Consider the following 17,854-nt stretch of genomic DNA (forward strand, 5'->3'; position numbering starts at 1 on the left):
TTTCCTCCTCAATACTCAAAATTTATCAATAATTAACTTTCATTATCCAAACAACCCCTAAAAATCAAGCTTAGATAAAACAGAAAGACAGCAGATTACAAATGGTCCAAAGCATGAATATTACGCGGCACCTAGGGAAATACAATATGGACAAATCAGACCCATTGTCCCTTAAATCGATATATCTCCATCACATTACCCACAATTAAAAAGACATTTTGTCTAGTAATATTAAAACTTTCCACTAGGCCATCTTTTCAAAGCCTTTTTTTTGTTGAAGAAATGGGAGTAACAATACATGCAAAATCGGATTCAGAGGTTACTAGTATCGATGCATGTTCACCAAGAAGAGCACTGTATTATGTTCAGAGTCCATCACACTCTCAACAACATGATGTTGAGAAAATGTCATATGGATCTAGCCCATTTGGGTCACCAACTCATCACTACCACTGCTCTCCCATTCACCATTCACGTGAATCCTCTACTTCTAGATTCTCTGCTTCTTTGAAAAACAATCAACTAGCTGTCTGGAAGAGAATACCTGGAACTAATAATGACGAGGATAATGAGGCTGAGGCTGAAAACGGTGAAGACGTAGACTATGATAATAATAGCAAATCAGTCAAGTTCTATGTGGTCTGCTTTCTCTTTTCTTTTATCGTGTTGTTCGCCATCTTCTCTCTCATACTTTGGGCTGCTAGTCTACCTTACAAGCCAAAAGTCTTTGTTAAGGTAATCAACTGCATTATTGTCTGAATATGGGATATTTTGCTTTATTCTTGTGATTTGTGAGTAATAATATATAATACTATGACGGTATGGTACAGGGTATGGTTATTGAAAATTTGAATGTACAAGCAGGAATAGATGGTACCGGGGTACAAACGGATATGTTGAATCTAAATTCAACGGTGAGGATATATTATCGGAACCCAGCAAGTTTTTTCGGAGTGCATGTCTCAGCTACACTACTTGAACTTCATTATTACAAGCTCAAGCTCGCCTCTGGTCAAGTATGTTTTATTAATTTCTGCAATTTTCATTAAATCTACCAACTCTTTCCTCTTCTCTTTCTTGGTTATGTTCTAAAATTCAAAACTCAGACAAAAAAGAAAATTAAAATTAAAATTATCGAACAGTCTAAGTTGAACTCTCCCTTTTTCTGATTGATTTTACGTATTTAATAAAAACTATAAAAAAGAGAGTAGTTTCAAAAATGACTTTTCTCGGTCACTAATTATTTGTTTGTTTATTTTTAAACTGATATATACTAATAAATATCATAAATATATCATTTTATTTCTATTAATTATCAAATGAATAAATTAAAATTTTAAGATATTATAAATAAATAATTAGGAAAATAATTATAATTAGTGATAACAATAATTTAAGAATTTAATATAAAATAATTTCTTAAATTTATAAATTAAATAAAATATTGTGAATATTTCATAATAATATAGAGAATCATTATTATTGAAACGTATGAAGAAAAATATTTTCACCAATAATGATGCGGTCCTTAATCAGATGTTTTAAATTCAAGCCATAAATATCAAAATAATTTTGTTGAAAGCGTTACCTTCAAATAAACCGTGCAATATGTCATTCGAATTTAGGGTCCTTTTGATTATAGATTTTCCAAATAACATATGGGAAAAAAATTGGCAAATAATATTTGTTCATATCATTTGCTATTATTTGGCAAATATCTCATATTTTCAAAAACTAGTTTTTTCTAATATTTGGTTCAAATATCATTATTTAGATTTTTTTAAAAATTAAAATTTTACCTTAAATTTTTATCTTTTACAAAAACATCTATAGTAGTAGATTGCGTTGTATTACATAATTTTTATGTGAACACCGAAATAATAATATTCTATCTTTAGTGAATATTAAATAATAATATAATTATTAATGAAAATGATAAAAAATTTAGCGCAAGATAACAAAGTCTATTTTACTTTGTATAGAATGATGCTTTTTGCACTCATTTTAAATTATCACATTGCTCTAGTGTCATAAATATTATTCGTTATTATTATAATGAACATTCAATTAACTTGTAAATAAACTTATAATTAATTTTAATAATTTTTAAAATTTATAGATATAAATTATATTTTTATAAAAAAGTAAAATATATTTTCTAAATTATTTGATTAAACATATTGTAAAATTTCACTCAAATAATATTTATCATAAATATTTAAAATTTATGAGCAAAACGCCAACTTAATCTAAACTCTAATGTAAATCTCCTATCACCCGGTGGAATCAAAAAAAAGAAATAGAGTGTTGGTGTGTTAATTACTATATTGCCATTCCCTAGGTTGGTGTGTCTCTTGGGTAATAGCATGAAAAAGGCTGCACAAAGTCTGTACCCACTTTGCTTTTTTGATTAAAATGCGACTTTCTATGTCCTTCCTAAAAACAAGCTGCCTGCCCTATGCCACTACATTCTATTCGCTTTTTTTTAATATTTAGATAATTTCTATTTTTTTATTTTATTATGTATATATTGTTTAATCGATATATTATTAAGAAATAGTCATTAATATAATGAGTTTATCATTTCCTTTATATTAATTATGTAGTGGATGAATTAAAAAATTTAAAATTTTCATAAACTTCTATCTTATTTCAAAGTAATTAATTGAGAATATAATCGATAAGTTAATCATTTTAATTTGTCAACATAAAAATAATTAGAAGTAATTAGAAATAACTATAAAAAAAATGAACAAGTAATTAGGAACGTAAAGAATATTTAATAAGAGCGTAATCTTATAAAAGTACATTTGTAATTATTGTTTCTTAATCCTTGACAGCTGTTATTGGACATGAATTTAATTTTATCAGAAAAGAGCCTAAAATATTTTTTAAGCATTGGAAATGTTATAAAATTATTCTTTATCTATATATTTGCTTCAAAAATTCTTTATCATCTATTTATTGACTCTAAAATACTCTTGTCATCCATTTTTAAGTTCAAAATTGACTACTTTTTTAGCTATTTAAAAATTGAATTGTTTAAATATTTTTTAAAAATACTTGACGCTCAACTATTGGTTATAAATTAATTATTAATTAATTAAATTATAACCAATAGTTGGTTAAAAAAGTGATCAATTTTGAACTCAAAGATGGATTACAAGGATATTTTAAAACCAATAGATGGATGAGAAAACATTTTGAAGCTAATCGATTGATGAATGATAATTTTATATCATTTTCAATACTTTGAGGATATTTTAGGTCCTTTTCTGTAATTTTATTTTTGATGGATTAACACACTTCTTTTTTTGCTTTAAATTAATAACAAATTTTATAGTGAAATTGAATATTTGAGTAAATATAGAAATAAATCCTTATTAAATAAAAAAGTAAAATATTTAAGTTGAGACAAAGAGACATTCTTACAAAATAATTGTTTGAAGTTTCTATACTTCAAAAGGACAGTTTGTACCTTCTCATTTCATATTATTTTATGTGATATTATTGTATTTTATTGATTTATTCCAGAAGAACAATACTTCAAATATTGAAACTAAACAATAAACTAAAAATAATTTGTGTACTCATCTTCTCAGACTTTAATATGTTTGTATCTTTTGATTGTTTACTTACAACACTTCAATTTTTATTTTTAATCACAGTAGAATGCCACGATAAGCTCATATTACTCCACGTGTTTTAATGTATTTATTTTTTCCTAATTAATGTTAATTTTTTTTTTGTCTTAATAGCTCTAATTTTAATTCATTTTTTATCTAGCGTTTGCCAAAGTTTTCAAATATTTTTAACAAGTTAGATTTGGGTAAAGTTTTGGTCATCATGTGTATAGCCTTTCAAAAATATTTGACTATTTTGAAAGTCATGAATTATATCCATAAATTTAAAAAATTATTGAAAATATTCATAAATTTATATTAATTATCTTATAACAAATATGGTTTATTAAAAAATAATATTACAAGTTATGTAATTGATACCAATCAACAATAACGAAATAACAATTTAAACAAGATAAAGTATTAATCTAATACTCAAATGTATCATTGGTTCATTCATAATTATAACCCTGTAAATACAAATTGTTCTTTCTTTTCTCAATTGTATCACTGAAATTAGAACTCCCAACTTTTTCCTAAGGAGATAGTAACAAATACTAATTGAAACTAATAAATAATGAGTATTTTTTTTATAAAATATAAAAATATGGGGTAATTTTTAAATTTGTCAAATTAGAACTTGATCCAAATACTAGAAAAATACTACAGTAATTTTTTTCTAGTACTTAAAAACTTAGTATATTTATCAAGTTATATGACCAAATATCATTTCTCGAGTTTTTCCCAATCGGATATGACAAGATTTTGAAATATTGGTAGTACATTATATATATATTTTTAGATTAACATTACAATGTAAAATTAATTTTGATGCTGAATTAAAACTTTGAACACTTGAAAGTGAAATAGTGGGAGTAATCAACATCACAAATTTCGAATTAATGAAATTATTTTAGATTATAAATTTGGTGTGAGGTAAATATGCACAACAAATCGTGAAATGAGAATATATTTGACATGTAATAATTTTGAAATGCTTTGATTAACGATTATGACTAGTCGGATCAAGTTGAGATAGCCCGTAAATAGTTATGTGGGATCGGGACCAGAGCTAGGACCACTAATTTGTTCAATTTAAATTGCTTTTTCTGTGTGATCTTTCAATTTTTTATTTAACTGATACTAAATAAAATATATATAATGTAAAGATATCATTTGAGATTCTTGTTCAAAAATCACTTATTAGTCAACGATGCAATAAAAATATATATATATACATATATATTTATTTATTTATGATATCATTAAAGTTTCTTTATCAGAAATTACCGATTCGTCAATAATTTCTTATTAGTATATAATATAAATCATGAGTATCATAGAGCGTTGTCTTGGAGAAATGAACCGGTCCTCTATAATATCATGTCAGTATATATGATATATATCAGGTAGATGTCATAAACTACAAATGAGTGTTTTCTTTTTACAGGAAAAACCAATACTCTTTTTGAAAGCATGAACCATACTAATATGACTACATGATATATATCGTTAAGGTATTAAAGAAATCTAAGTAGTGTTCACTTGAAAGAATGAATTTGCCTTCTATGATACCATGTTCGTATATAATATATACGTGGATATCATAGAGGACCAGTTAATACTTTCTATTGAAGAAATATCACAGTTTTTAATGATACCATGTCAATATATGATATTTATCACATGAGCGCATCATAATGTCGTTTTAACGGTTTAAGCAGATGAAGAAGTTCTATGAGGCAAGGAAGAGTAAGAGGATTGTGGTGGTTGTTGTTCAAGGCCATCAAATTCCATTGTATGGCGCAATATCAGTTCTTAGTGATGCTAAAAAACAGATTCAGAGTGTGTCTCTACCTCTCAACTTAACATTCCTAGTAAGATCAACAGCGTATATATTGGGAAGGCTTGTGAAGCCCAACTTCTCTATTCATATCTCTTGTCAACTAACTCTTAAAGGCAATCACCTAGGCAAACACATCAATTTGACGAACTCTCATTCTTGTACTTATTCATGAATTACTTCTTTTTCTATCTTTGTCCACTAATTCAAATTTTTCTTTTTACACGACTGCCAGTCGAATTGTTGCTTAGCTTCTACCTTGTTGTGGTTATTGTTAGAGCTTTCAAAATGGGTTGATCTATTCAATCCTAATGTGTTAAAGAGTTGTATGAGTTAGGATTCTTTTAATTAAAGGACATCAAATAGTAGCCCAACTCAACCCTAAGTGGGCCGGAGGTTCGCACAGGTTGTTCCTTTAACTAATAGATGAACAATATTGGTGTATTAGATAGTGTATCTAAGAGTATCGAACGTTGATGTCTGATGAACACGATATCAGTATATGCAAAATTTATTTATGAATTACTTACTCAGTAATTTCTTACAACAATACATAATAATCGAGTCCGGAGCTTAAAGGGCAAAAAAAATTGATAAAATTCTAAAAGGGCTCATGAAATTTTTTTCAAACCAAAAGAGCAACTTTTTTTGTTTTTTTTTTCTCCTGAAAATCGTTGTTCTTTGCAGTATTTTTGCCAAAAAATGTTTTTTTTTTGTGAAATCGCTATTATTGCAGCGTTATTATTAATTTTGTGAAATATTTTTTTAACAAGAAATTGCTGTCATGCAGCAATTTTAGTGGAGTTAATAGGTAATTAAGTGCAGCAAACTACTTTCTTCTAAGTTCTATCAATTTATTAACATTATGTTTGGGAGTTCTTTTACACTTTCTTTACTTATCAAATATCTAATATTAATGCATAAATATAATAAAATTATACCCTCAAAATAATAATGGGAGAAGAACACCTTGTTGTGAGAAAGTTGGTCTTAATAGAGAGAGATGAATTACAGAAGAAGACGAAATTCTCATCAATTATTTTAGTAAAAAAGTTTTTTATTTTCTGTCAATTAATCAACATGTAAATTTCTGTCGACTTTATAAAATTAAAAAAGATAGCTAAAATCGCTGCCCGAGGCAACGGTTTAATTTTTGATAAATTTTCAATTTTCATTTATTTTAAAATATTTTTCTTGGCTAAATTGTTGCAGAGCCAGCGACTTTACATTTCAAAAAGAAAAAAATTGGCCAAAATCGCTGCACAGACAGCGATGCTCTTTAAAAAAATTAAAGAAATAATTTGGAGAAAATCGCTCGTGGGTCAACGATTTTGAACTTTAACGGGAGTAACGGAATGACAAAAATCGCTACGAGTAGCGATTTACCCCTTTGGCTAATTTTTTTTTGATGTGCCCTTTTGAAACTTTTGTGTCTTTTAGGATTCGCACTACATAATAATCAAGGTAAAACATCGTAAAATTTATCTTGGTAAAAAATATTACATGATCACTTTTTTCATAATCAAGACAACAAAGGGGATATGGAAAGTTAGGCATAAAATAAAAGTAAACTTGATTTTAATATACTAATGGCCTTAAAATGTAAAAGATCTGCAAAGGAGTTGAACTTTATTTTATATTTCTTAAATATTTATTGACAAAATCTTTACAAATAAAACAGTACTAAAATATGTACAATAAATAACTTTAACATTTACAGCCCACAAACTGGCCTCTAAGGCTCGTGAATTGGGCTTATTAAGCTAGATGACCAAATGAGGCTGGACTAAAAAATCACATTTCTAAATGAATAGAAAAAATTAGACTCAACCAACTTAATACATAAATTGAATTGGACCAACTTAATGGGTCAAACTCATTTTAATAACTCTAGTTATTATACTACAATAACCCAGCATGATAAGAGAAGCATATTGATTAACTATAAAAATATTTGAAAAACAAAACAGGAAGTTGAGGGTACTCTATCAAACACGTTATATGCGGAATATAATTGTTAAAGAGTGAAATATCAAATTTGTAGCTTGATTTATTGTAAAATTATTTTTCCAGTGTTATAATTATTCTATTGTTTCAAAGAGTATGTTCTCAAATTCATAACCCTTAATATTCTGATAAACAGAATCGACATATAATCTCCTTAAAATTGCTCTGTCTATAGAATTTTTGCCTAAGTCATCTACAATCCTTTAAAGTTGTCGATATATTTCACTTAGACACTCTAATAATAATTATATCCCTCAGTTTCTAAAAGGATGACCTAGTTTGACTTGGAACGGAGTTTAAGAAAAAAAATAATACTTTTTAATCTTATGGTTCTAAATTATAGTTATGTCAAATGTACCAAAATGTTCTTTAATCTTATGGTCTTAAACATGCCACGTGGAAAGTTAAAGTTAAGGTATAGCTGAAAAAGGAAAGGGATCATTCTTTTGAAACAAACTAAAAAAAAATAGGGTCATTCTTTTCGATACGGAGGGAGTAATTAAAAAAACAAAATGTGTCTAATTCAAATAGTTATAATTAAAAAAATAAACTTAAATCCTAAAATATGTTCCTGCCTCCGCCTCGAACCTTCCCCCCTCCCACTTCATCTTCTACTTTTTTTTTAAAAAAGAAATACTTAAATCATTTAAGTTTTTCTACTTTTTTGTTCTAATTTATTTTTGTGTTTAAGCTTAAATTTGATTCATGTTTGAGTTGGTTTGGCGTAAAGAAAAAGATGAGTGGTGACAGTGTTTTCCGATGAACAAATTAAAATTTGTTATTGATTGTTTGAAAGGCTAAAAAGAAAGAAAGATATTGATAATGACAATTTGGAGGAAAATGAGGTGGTGTCGATGGATGGTTACAAAAGAGAAATAAGATGATGGTATGAAAAAAAAGGGGGAAATAATATGATGGTCTGCAAAAAAAAAGGGAAGAAGACGATCGGAGAAAGAAAGGAAAAGAGAGAACTATGGATATAGTGATGACATATCTAATTAAAAAACAAGGTGACATAGAGAAGAAGAATGATTGCACCTTGAGGAAAAATGGAAATGAACTTTAATGGTGGGACACCGGTGATTGCGGTGATGAGAAGGTGGTTTCAATGGTGGTTTAGTCAAAGAAGAAGAAGAGATGCTAATTTCATTTTATCTTCTTTTTTTTTTGCTATGCCTTTCACTCTTTTTTCATGCGTGTATTATACACCTGCTACCTTGTCAGCACAAAATGTTTATTATAGGTGTTCAATAGGTAAGTGATTGAATTGAGGTGTCTAAGTGAAATATGTGAACAACTTTAGAGGGTTGTGTATGACTTAAGCCTAGAACTTTCTAGCCAAAAAGGATTAAAGCTAGCCAAAGGGCTAATACTGCCCTAGAAGAAGACCCCTAGGGATCCAACTCTACAGAGGATCCTCCAAAATTTATTGATGAGACGCACAAGACACTCCATATTATACATATCTCGAGAAAGAAGCTATCGAATTGGCTTCTTACCACCTGAAAGATATTGTATGATATGTGGGAAGACTTTAGATGTCCTAACGCACCTCCAAAATGTAGCGAAAGTTTACAAAGGCATTCTTAGAGCATGTTCTATGGCTAAAGATCAAGAAATCTATGGTCAATTAATTTGTAAGGCCTTCTTAGACTATGCTTTGGAAGTACATGCTCGACGAGTCTCATGTGCTTTCTCTTGATTCAGCTGAGATGGGCCAAAACTTATCTTTTGAAAAGGAGCCTATAACCATTTTGGATAAGCAATTCAAAAAGCTTAGGACCTAAGATATTGCACCAATGTGGGTGCAGTGGAAACATTGAGTCGACTTGGGAGATTAAGTTCTACATGCATGCCAGATATCCTCATTCTTTTGAGGATTCATATACTTTTCTTTTCTTTATGTTTATGGAGGAACATGATTTTTAGTGATGAATAATATAATGACCCGGTTGGTAATTTTTGAAAATTTGTGTTAAATACTATTTTACCCATTCTAATATTGACCCCAAATAGGGGTGACAAATGGTTGGATTGGATCAGATTTGAATGGCTTGAATATGGTTTGAGAAAAAATGGTTTGAATTACAATCCATCAAAATATAATATGGGCTAATATGGATTTGCTCAAATATGGTTTGGGCAAAATGATTCTAACCCATATAAATAAATTTGTTTTTCAAAAAAAAAAATTTAACCCTCCCCCACCTTTCACCAACCTAACCCTTTAACTTTTTTTGTTTTTCAAAAGTAAAAAAAAAAATCTGTTTTTTTTTTATAAAAAAATACCCCCTCCCCCCACACCTTCCACCAACCTATCCCTAAAAAAATTTTGCCTTTCAAAAACATAAAAAATAAATCTCTTTTTTCAAAAATATTTTTTTTACCCCCCGGGACCCCCTACCCCCCTCACCAACCTACCCCTAAATTTTTTTTGTGTCAAAAAACAAAAAAAAATGTTATTGAAAAAACAAAAGTTTACCCCCTCCTCCTTCCTCCCCTCCCCCCTAATATTTTTTTCCTAATATTCAAAAAAAGATAATAATTTACCCCCTCTCCTGGGCACCCCCGTCTGCCCCCACCTTCCACTAACCGACCCCTAATTTTTTTTTGTTTTCCAACAAAAAAAATTGTTTCATTTCACTTATATGGGCTGGATATGGATTCTCATGTTAGCACATTTTGTCCATATTTATATGAGCTTAAATAGGTTGAAGATCATATTTACCCTTTTAAGAAAAAGAAAAAAAATATGAGTGATCCATTTAATTTAATATGGACAAAATGTTTTCATTTCACTTATATGGATTGAAATTGCCACCCCTAACCCCAAGTCCCGTCTGATTGGGTTTTTGGAAGTTGGTTCTAAACCTTGAGTAAGAAGTTGAGAATTGTGTAAATTTTGATATAGAGTTGGTCTAAGAGAGTTATCAGTTTCAAATTCGGAGTTCTTTTGAGGATTTGAGATCTTAAGTTGCAAATTCATGAAATTTTAGCTTTTGAATTAACTTTGGTCAACATTTAGGATTCTCATGCTTGAAAATTCTAATTCCCAAAGTACCATTGGATTTGAGGATTATCTTTAGGCCTACATGTTGATGAAAGGGATGTCTATTAAGGTGGGATCAGTTCTTAGACAGCATATAATATAATTCCTTAATAATATGAGTTAAAGGTTTTGTTATGGGAGCTTGGAGCTTGGTAACCCTATTCCTTCGGTCGAAGGGTATTGAGGAGGAGGTTCATAACTTGTGCCCAACTAGGGCTCCTTATATGATGTGCACATCGTAGATGTGTTGGTGATCGCGATGACGATGACGATGGCGATGAGATCTAGAGGCTTAAGGGAGTTTCTATTTCACTCTTTAGTACTATTTTTATTTGTGCACTGAGGATATACATAGCTACATGAAAATAGGTATGAAATTTATTTCTAACCATACACCTCCTATATATGTGTAAGAATATATAATAGGTTCAATGGGGCTCAACATCTTATATTTATTTTGTGCTAACACTCAATCAACAAAGTTATTTTCATAAAAAAGTACTAATACAAATATGTGTTCTTTAAATAATAACGGGGATTGAAAATTTTATCTTTTATTGGTGAGTATATTGATCGAAAAAGCTTAAGGAATTTGGAGAGTATGTCTCCAACCTCTCAATTTTTCCTTTAATAATCTTATTTTATATAAAAAAATATTTGAATATTATTTATAGTTAAAACTCCACGACTGAATTGTTGTTCATCTTGTATTCCTAAGATACTTAGAACAAAACTTTGAAGAACTTGGTAAGAAACAACAAAGTTTAAAGAGTATTTTCACAACTAGAAAATTAAAATTAGTATAGAAAATAGAATCACAAACAGATTAGAAACAATATATGAAATATTTTTCTTAAAGAAGAAAATCGAGCCCATTGAATGCACATTATACCTTTAAGTAAATTATTCCCCTCAAGTACCCGAGGTTAATGAAATATATCCTCTCAAGATAGAACGATCTTACTTATCGGTGTATCGGTACCGAATTTCACGGTGTCAGTGAACCACTCAACATCAGTAAAGTAAACTTAGAATACTAGATTTAGTATTAGTTGAAGAAGTCCCAAAATAAATTGGTTCTTGAAATGAGAGAAAGTCCATCAATTTATAGAAAACAAAGGATAGAGTGGAACATTTTTTATTATGCCTTACCGGAAAGGTCTTAAACTATTACGACCGGAGAGCACCACCCAGAAATAACACAACATACTTGACCTCTCCGAGGTCTTATACAAGCCCTTAGAATGTATTCATCGCATTGTCATAAAATTAGTGAAAAATTTAAAACTTTTATTCATACCATAACACAAGACTAAAACGTCACTTCATTTACAAAGCATCGGTACATAATTTTGACACTAAGTATCGTCTTTCCATCTTAGACACGACTTCAATAGAATAGGGACATAACCCTTAACAATACAAGAAAATATTTCTATACTATTTATGAACTTAAATAAACTCTTGACATGAAGGTCCTTGAATCATTAAGGACATACTTGAACCTGGTAATAGAAATCCAAGCTCTTTATTCTAGAAAAGGTTCTTTAGCCATCAACACCTACACTTTGTGTAAAAAGATGAAGAAGAATGATATTAGTACAAGAATGCACTAAGTATGATGACCATGCAAAAACATGCTTAAAGAGGACATTTAGTTAGAAACCATGCAACATGTCTTTTTAGTAAAACTTCATGAACATTTGATACAATAAGCACAATATAGTTCACATACATCGTATTAGACAAGGATACCATCCACGACAACAGATAAAGCCACTTATCACATTTAAGACACATTCCATATCTCCAATACATTAACTTTCCATTTTTACCTTAAGTCCTTACCTTAAGCAACCCTTAAGTAATACTTAGTGCAATGCATGAATAATGTCATATTCCACCATTCATACCAAAGTACCACCTAAGGTCATCAAAGGTGGACATTCATACAACCTTCATCAATTCAAGCACATCATTCGTTAAGACATAAACATATCATAAACCACAACCTTCACACAAGAACCATCACCTAAGACAACCCCAAGTAACATTAGTGCAATGAGCAAGTAGAATCACATAAAACTATCAACACCAAGTGTTCGTATGAAGTTACCTTACACTAGGCACATCATATTCAATAAGTCATAACATATGCATATAACTTTAGATATAAGACCCACACACTTCATAGACCTCATATAAGAATTTATTCATTTATTACATCATAGTCATAATCCATTTATTCTTTATGCACATCTCATGAACAATATACAAGTTCATACTATAATGGAATCATAGCCAACATTGCATATTAAGAGTTCATTTCATCAACACGTCACAAGACCTTACTCATAACCACAATCTAAGTCTACTAGTGCAATGTATATGTGAGACCCCATAAACTCACACATACCAAGTAAACAAATAAAAAGATCACAAGCATTTCCATTTACTTCATACATCAATATGACAAGTACAGCCGACAACATGTTTACTAAGTAAGACCTTCATCATGAATACAAAATGAGAGTAACATCATGCATATTAGTTATAACAAGTATGTTAACACCATAATGCCATGTATATGTAGTGTCTCATTCTCTTACCTTCACTAAGTAACATCTCCTAGGTAGTCCTAGTTAGTGTCCATCTTCTTACTTCCATTGTTCATTTTACATTCGGGAAACTTCGCCATAACCGACATAGACAATGTAAGCTACACATGGAATCCGGTGTCATCCCCTCACACCGAAAGAAGGGCATCCTACTTGCCAAGGTAGGACATGAACATCATATAGCATTTAGGTGGATATACTAGCTAAGGTTCCTATGAGGGCACATAGTTAAGGAACTAGGAGGTTGTTACTAGAAACCCTCTTTATGCTAATTGGCATTGTAGATTCCACCTCATGAGAATATCGGGTGAACCTCCCTTGCTTTGTAAGAAACGCCTCTCATTGTCAAGTTCACTTAGTGCTAAGCTAACTTCCCTATGTCTTTATTAAACATTAGTTCATAAGATAGGCTTTAGAGTCTTAACCCCTTGTATAACATGTACATAACTCATAGGTTATATGATGAGAATTTCCTTCATAGAAACCAACACCATGTGAGAATGTGCTTTCACAAAATCATAACATTTATGACCTAGTCTAGTTTAGAGTACAATTGAGGAAACCTTTCAAGAGACTCTCATTCACTAGACTATCACTAACATCCTTCATTCATATATTCATGAGTGCGTAGACATATGTGAGAAAGCGTTTCACATGAACACCTTTAGACAACACATGTTCATACTTCAATAGTCATATACTTTTCATGCATAATAAGATATAAAGGTGCATATGAGAATTATCCTTTCAATTGACACCATAAATATATCATACTCATAGTTATGCATCGAGTATTGGTCCTCATGATCACATAATGGCAACAACATTGTTATTGAGGAAACCACCATTCAAAGGATCACAACACATTACAATATCTCCAAATCATGAACAACTCACATGTAGATCATTTAGGGACTATATAACACACACCCACATTTCATCATAGGAGACAAGAGCACATTTAACATTGAATAGACAATTCCTAACATGTAAAGGATCACACATTCATGTAGGATCATAAAGGTATGGGACATTCTACAATGGTATTATCACAATCAAGCATGTAGACCATACCCTACCCTAACATCCTTATTCACATAATACTTCACATTATCAATACACCAAAATCATGATACTAATATTGAGGACTACATACATAACCTTCATACTCATGATCATCATAATAAAAATTCACTTTACATTTATTGCCTTCAAGGATATGATAACAACATGTATACATAAACAAGAAGTGAATATCACCACCATAAGTAGACCAAACCATACAACATCAATTTACATACTATAGACTAGAAGTTAGGTCGACTTACAAATTCTCCTAGCCACGATCATTATAGGTCAATCCTCAAAAATTCATAATCAATAGCTAAAGATAGTACTAACATTTGACAATGTATCACAATCTAAGCATAATTCCATTAACATCTAATCAAGATGCAAAACTCATTTTATAGGCTAAATTAAGAGATTAAGTATATCATGTGTTATTCAAGGAATAACATTGGAAATCATTTTTAAAACCTTTATGAAACATCAATTTATCATTCCAATGATTTTGAAAACCATTTGATGATGAACCCATGTTTAGATTGGAAATTGGGAAATTTGATTCTAGAAACACATTGAGTAATCTTTGATAGAACTCCTTGGATGAAAGGTTATCCAAAGATCAAGGGCTACCATACCTTATTTACTGAAGACCCATGAAATTGGAGAAGAAATCAGTCAAAAATCCATCTTCTAGTTTGAGTTTGAGCTTGCCTCCAATGGGGTTTTGAGAGAATTTTGGAAAAGAAGAGGGTTTTAGATTTTTAATTTATCATTGGGTAATTGGTTTTGATATGGGAATGGGGTTAAATATGACATAAAAACCATTTATATTAAATCCCCAAAGTTCCTAAAATATCCTTACATCATTTGGACTTAGAAATAACCGTCCAATTTTATTTTAATTGAAGCAAGTGACGTCGGGGAACAAGTCCACGAGCGGATTACCTGACTTCACAAAAATAGGAGGGTGGGACAGAAGAGTCCGTGAAAGCCTCCACGACGCGGAGGCAGAATTTTTCCTTGGGGTAGCAGGTCCGCGAAGCGAGCCATTCTCTCAAGGTACTTCCCACAAGCTGCCAAAGCAACTTCTTGTCTAATCATTTGGGTCCTCCTCGAGGACCCTTGGGGTGTTTCTTGATGAGCCGTACCCAAAAGTTATGACCCTAAACATGTTTATTTAAGACACTAGGCTCTCCTCGATTATTTTTAGACTCCAAGCAATACATAAAAATAAGGTAAACATACAAGGACATTAGTTCATAACATAAGCCTTAGGGGCTTACCCCTTGTATAACATGTACGTAGATCATAGGTGAATACCCTTTTATCAAAACCAACATCTTGTGAAAATGTCCTTTCAAATAATCTTAACATTCATGACATAATCTAGTTTAGAGTACAATTAAGGATACCTTTCAAGAGACTCTCATTAACTAGATTATCATTAACATCCTTCGTTCATACATTCATGTGTGTGTATGCATATGTGAGAAAGCCTTTCACATAAACACCTTTAGACAATACATGTTCATATGTCATTTGTCATATACTTTTCACGTATAATAAGATGTGAAGGTGCATATGAGAATTATCCTTTCAATTGACACCATTAATACATCATATTCATAGTTATACATGGTGTGTGTGTGTAAATATTGGTCCCCATGATCAAGTAATGACAAAACATTGTTATTGAGGAAACCACCCATCAAAGGATCACACCACCTTACGATATCCCCATGTCATGAACAACTCACATATAGAGCCTTTAGGGGCTATAGATTGCACACCCACATTTCATCATAGGAGAGAAGAACACATTCAACATTGAATAGAAAACTCCTAATATGGAAAGAATCACACATTCATGTAGGGTTCTATAGGCAGGGGACATTCTACGATAGTATTTATCACAATCAAGCATGTAGACCCTACCCTACCCTAACATCCTTATTCACATTATACTTCATATTATCAATACACCTAAATCATGATACTAACATTGAGGACTACATACATAACCTTCATAGTCATGATCATCATATTAAAAATTCAATTTACATCTATTTCCCTCAAGGCCATGACCACAACATTTATACATAGACAAGAAATAAACACCGCCACCATAAGTGGACCAAACCATACAACAATTTACATATTAAAGACTAGAAGTTAGGTCAACTACCAATTTTCCAAGCCATGATCATAATAGATCAATCCTATTAAAATTCATAATCAATAGCTAAATATAGTACTAGCATTAGACAATACATCACAATCTAAGCATGATTCCATTAACATCTATTCAAGATCCCAAAACTCAATTTAAAGGCTAAGTTGAGAGATTAAGAAGATCATGGGTTCTTCATGAAATTACATTAGAAATCATCTTAAAAACCTTTATTAAACATCAATTTATCATTACAATGATTTTGAAAACCATTTGACAATGAACCCATGTTTAGATTGGAAATTGGGAAGTTTGATCTTAGAAACACATTGGGAAATCTTTAACAGAACTCCTTGGATGAAATGTTATCTAAGGATCAAGGGTTACCATATCTTATTGATTGAATACCCATTAAATTTACAAAGAAATCAGTTGAAAATCCATTTTCTAGTTTGAGTTTGAGCTTGGCCTCCAATGGGGTTTTGAGAGAATTTTGGAAGAGAAGAAGGTTTTGGATTTTTGATTTCTCATTGGGTAATTGTGTTTTGATATGAGAATGGGGGTAAGTATGACATAAAAACCGTTTATATTAAATCCCCAAAGTTCCCAAAACACCCTTAGATCATTTGGACTTAAAAATAACCGTCCAATTTGATTTTAACTGAAGCAAGTCACGTCGGGGAACAAGTCTGTGGAATGGAGGTGTTCCTTGACTTCACAAAAATAGGAGGGTGGGACATAAGAGTCTGCGACAGCCTCCGCGATGTTGAGGCAGAATTTTGCCTTGGGGGGAGAAGGTCTACGACGCGGATCCTTTTCTTCAAGGTACTGCCCACAAGCTGCCAAGGCAGCTTCTTCCCCAATTGTTTGGGTCCTCCTCGAGGACCCTTAGGGTGGTTCTCAGGGAGCGTACTCCAAAGTTTTGACCCTAAACATTTTTATTAAGACACTTGGGTCACCTCCACTATTTTTAGACCCTAAAAAACACATAAAAACAAGGCAAACATACAACATGAATTTACATATTAAAGACTAGTTTTCGTACGTCTTGGTCGTCCTTGAACGTCTGACTTCAAAACTCCTTAAAACTGACTTCAAAGGCTGCATTTCATTATTTCAACAAGTTATTAACTCATAAATTACATGTGAGGGTCTAGTTCATCCTACTTCAATTTTAGGGTCCTAACAATATTCTCCACTTGGGAACATTCGTTTTCAAATGACTCTTAGACTTTTCAAGGACTCAATGACCCAACTAGCAACTCATAATACATTCAACATTAATAAAACATAATATGCAATGTAACTAACTTACAAGGAACACCAACTTCATATCATTATGCACTAAATGCAACTTAAGTGAGTAGATACTTCATGCACTGGCTCCTAATGCGTCAAACACATAAGTATTTCTCATGTTCGTAGGATTTACTACCTTCTCCTAATCATGACAGGACCTTTACTTTTCTCTCATCA

General features: G+C 31.1%; 1 protein-coding gene across 1 annotated transcript; it reads left to right on the top strand.

Annotated features, from left to right (window-relative positions):
* The first annotated feature begins 147 nt into the window (after positions 1–147).
* LOC101261986 (uncharacterized) lies at positions 148–5,694 on the top strand. Its single transcript, XM_010314761.4, has 3 exons — positions 148–735; positions 831–1,016; positions 5,348–5,694. The coding sequence occupies exons 1-3, from the start codon at positions 283–285 to the stop codon at positions 5,639–5,641; spliced, it is 933 nt and encodes a 310-aa protein (XP_010313063.2). The 5' UTR covers positions 148–282; the 3' UTR covers positions 5,642–5,694.
* The last annotated feature ends 12,160 nt before the right edge of the window (positions 5,695–17,854 follow it).

The sequence above is a fragment of the Solanum lycopersicum genome, chromosome 11 (assembly GCF_036512215.1).
Source record: "Solanum lycopersicum chromosome 11, SLM_r2.1".
Lineage (NCBI taxonomy): Eukaryota > Viridiplantae > Streptophyta > Magnoliopsida > Solanales > Solanaceae > Solanum > Solanum lycopersicum.

Bases quoted from the DNA above. Each gene is read 5' to 3' on its own strand.
- LOC101261986 (XM_010314761.4), top strand. From the start codon at position 283: ATGGGAGTAACAATACATGCAAAATCGGATTCAGAGGTTACTAGTATC. The intron at 736-830 runs GTAATCAACTGC...GGTATGGTACAG, and splicing joins AGCCAAAAGTCTTTGTTAAG to GGTATGGTTATTGAAAATTT. The intron at 1,017-5,347 runs GTATGTTTTATT...CGGTTTAAGCAG, and splicing joins TCAAGCTCGCCTCTGGTCAA to ATGAAGAAGTTCTATGAGGC.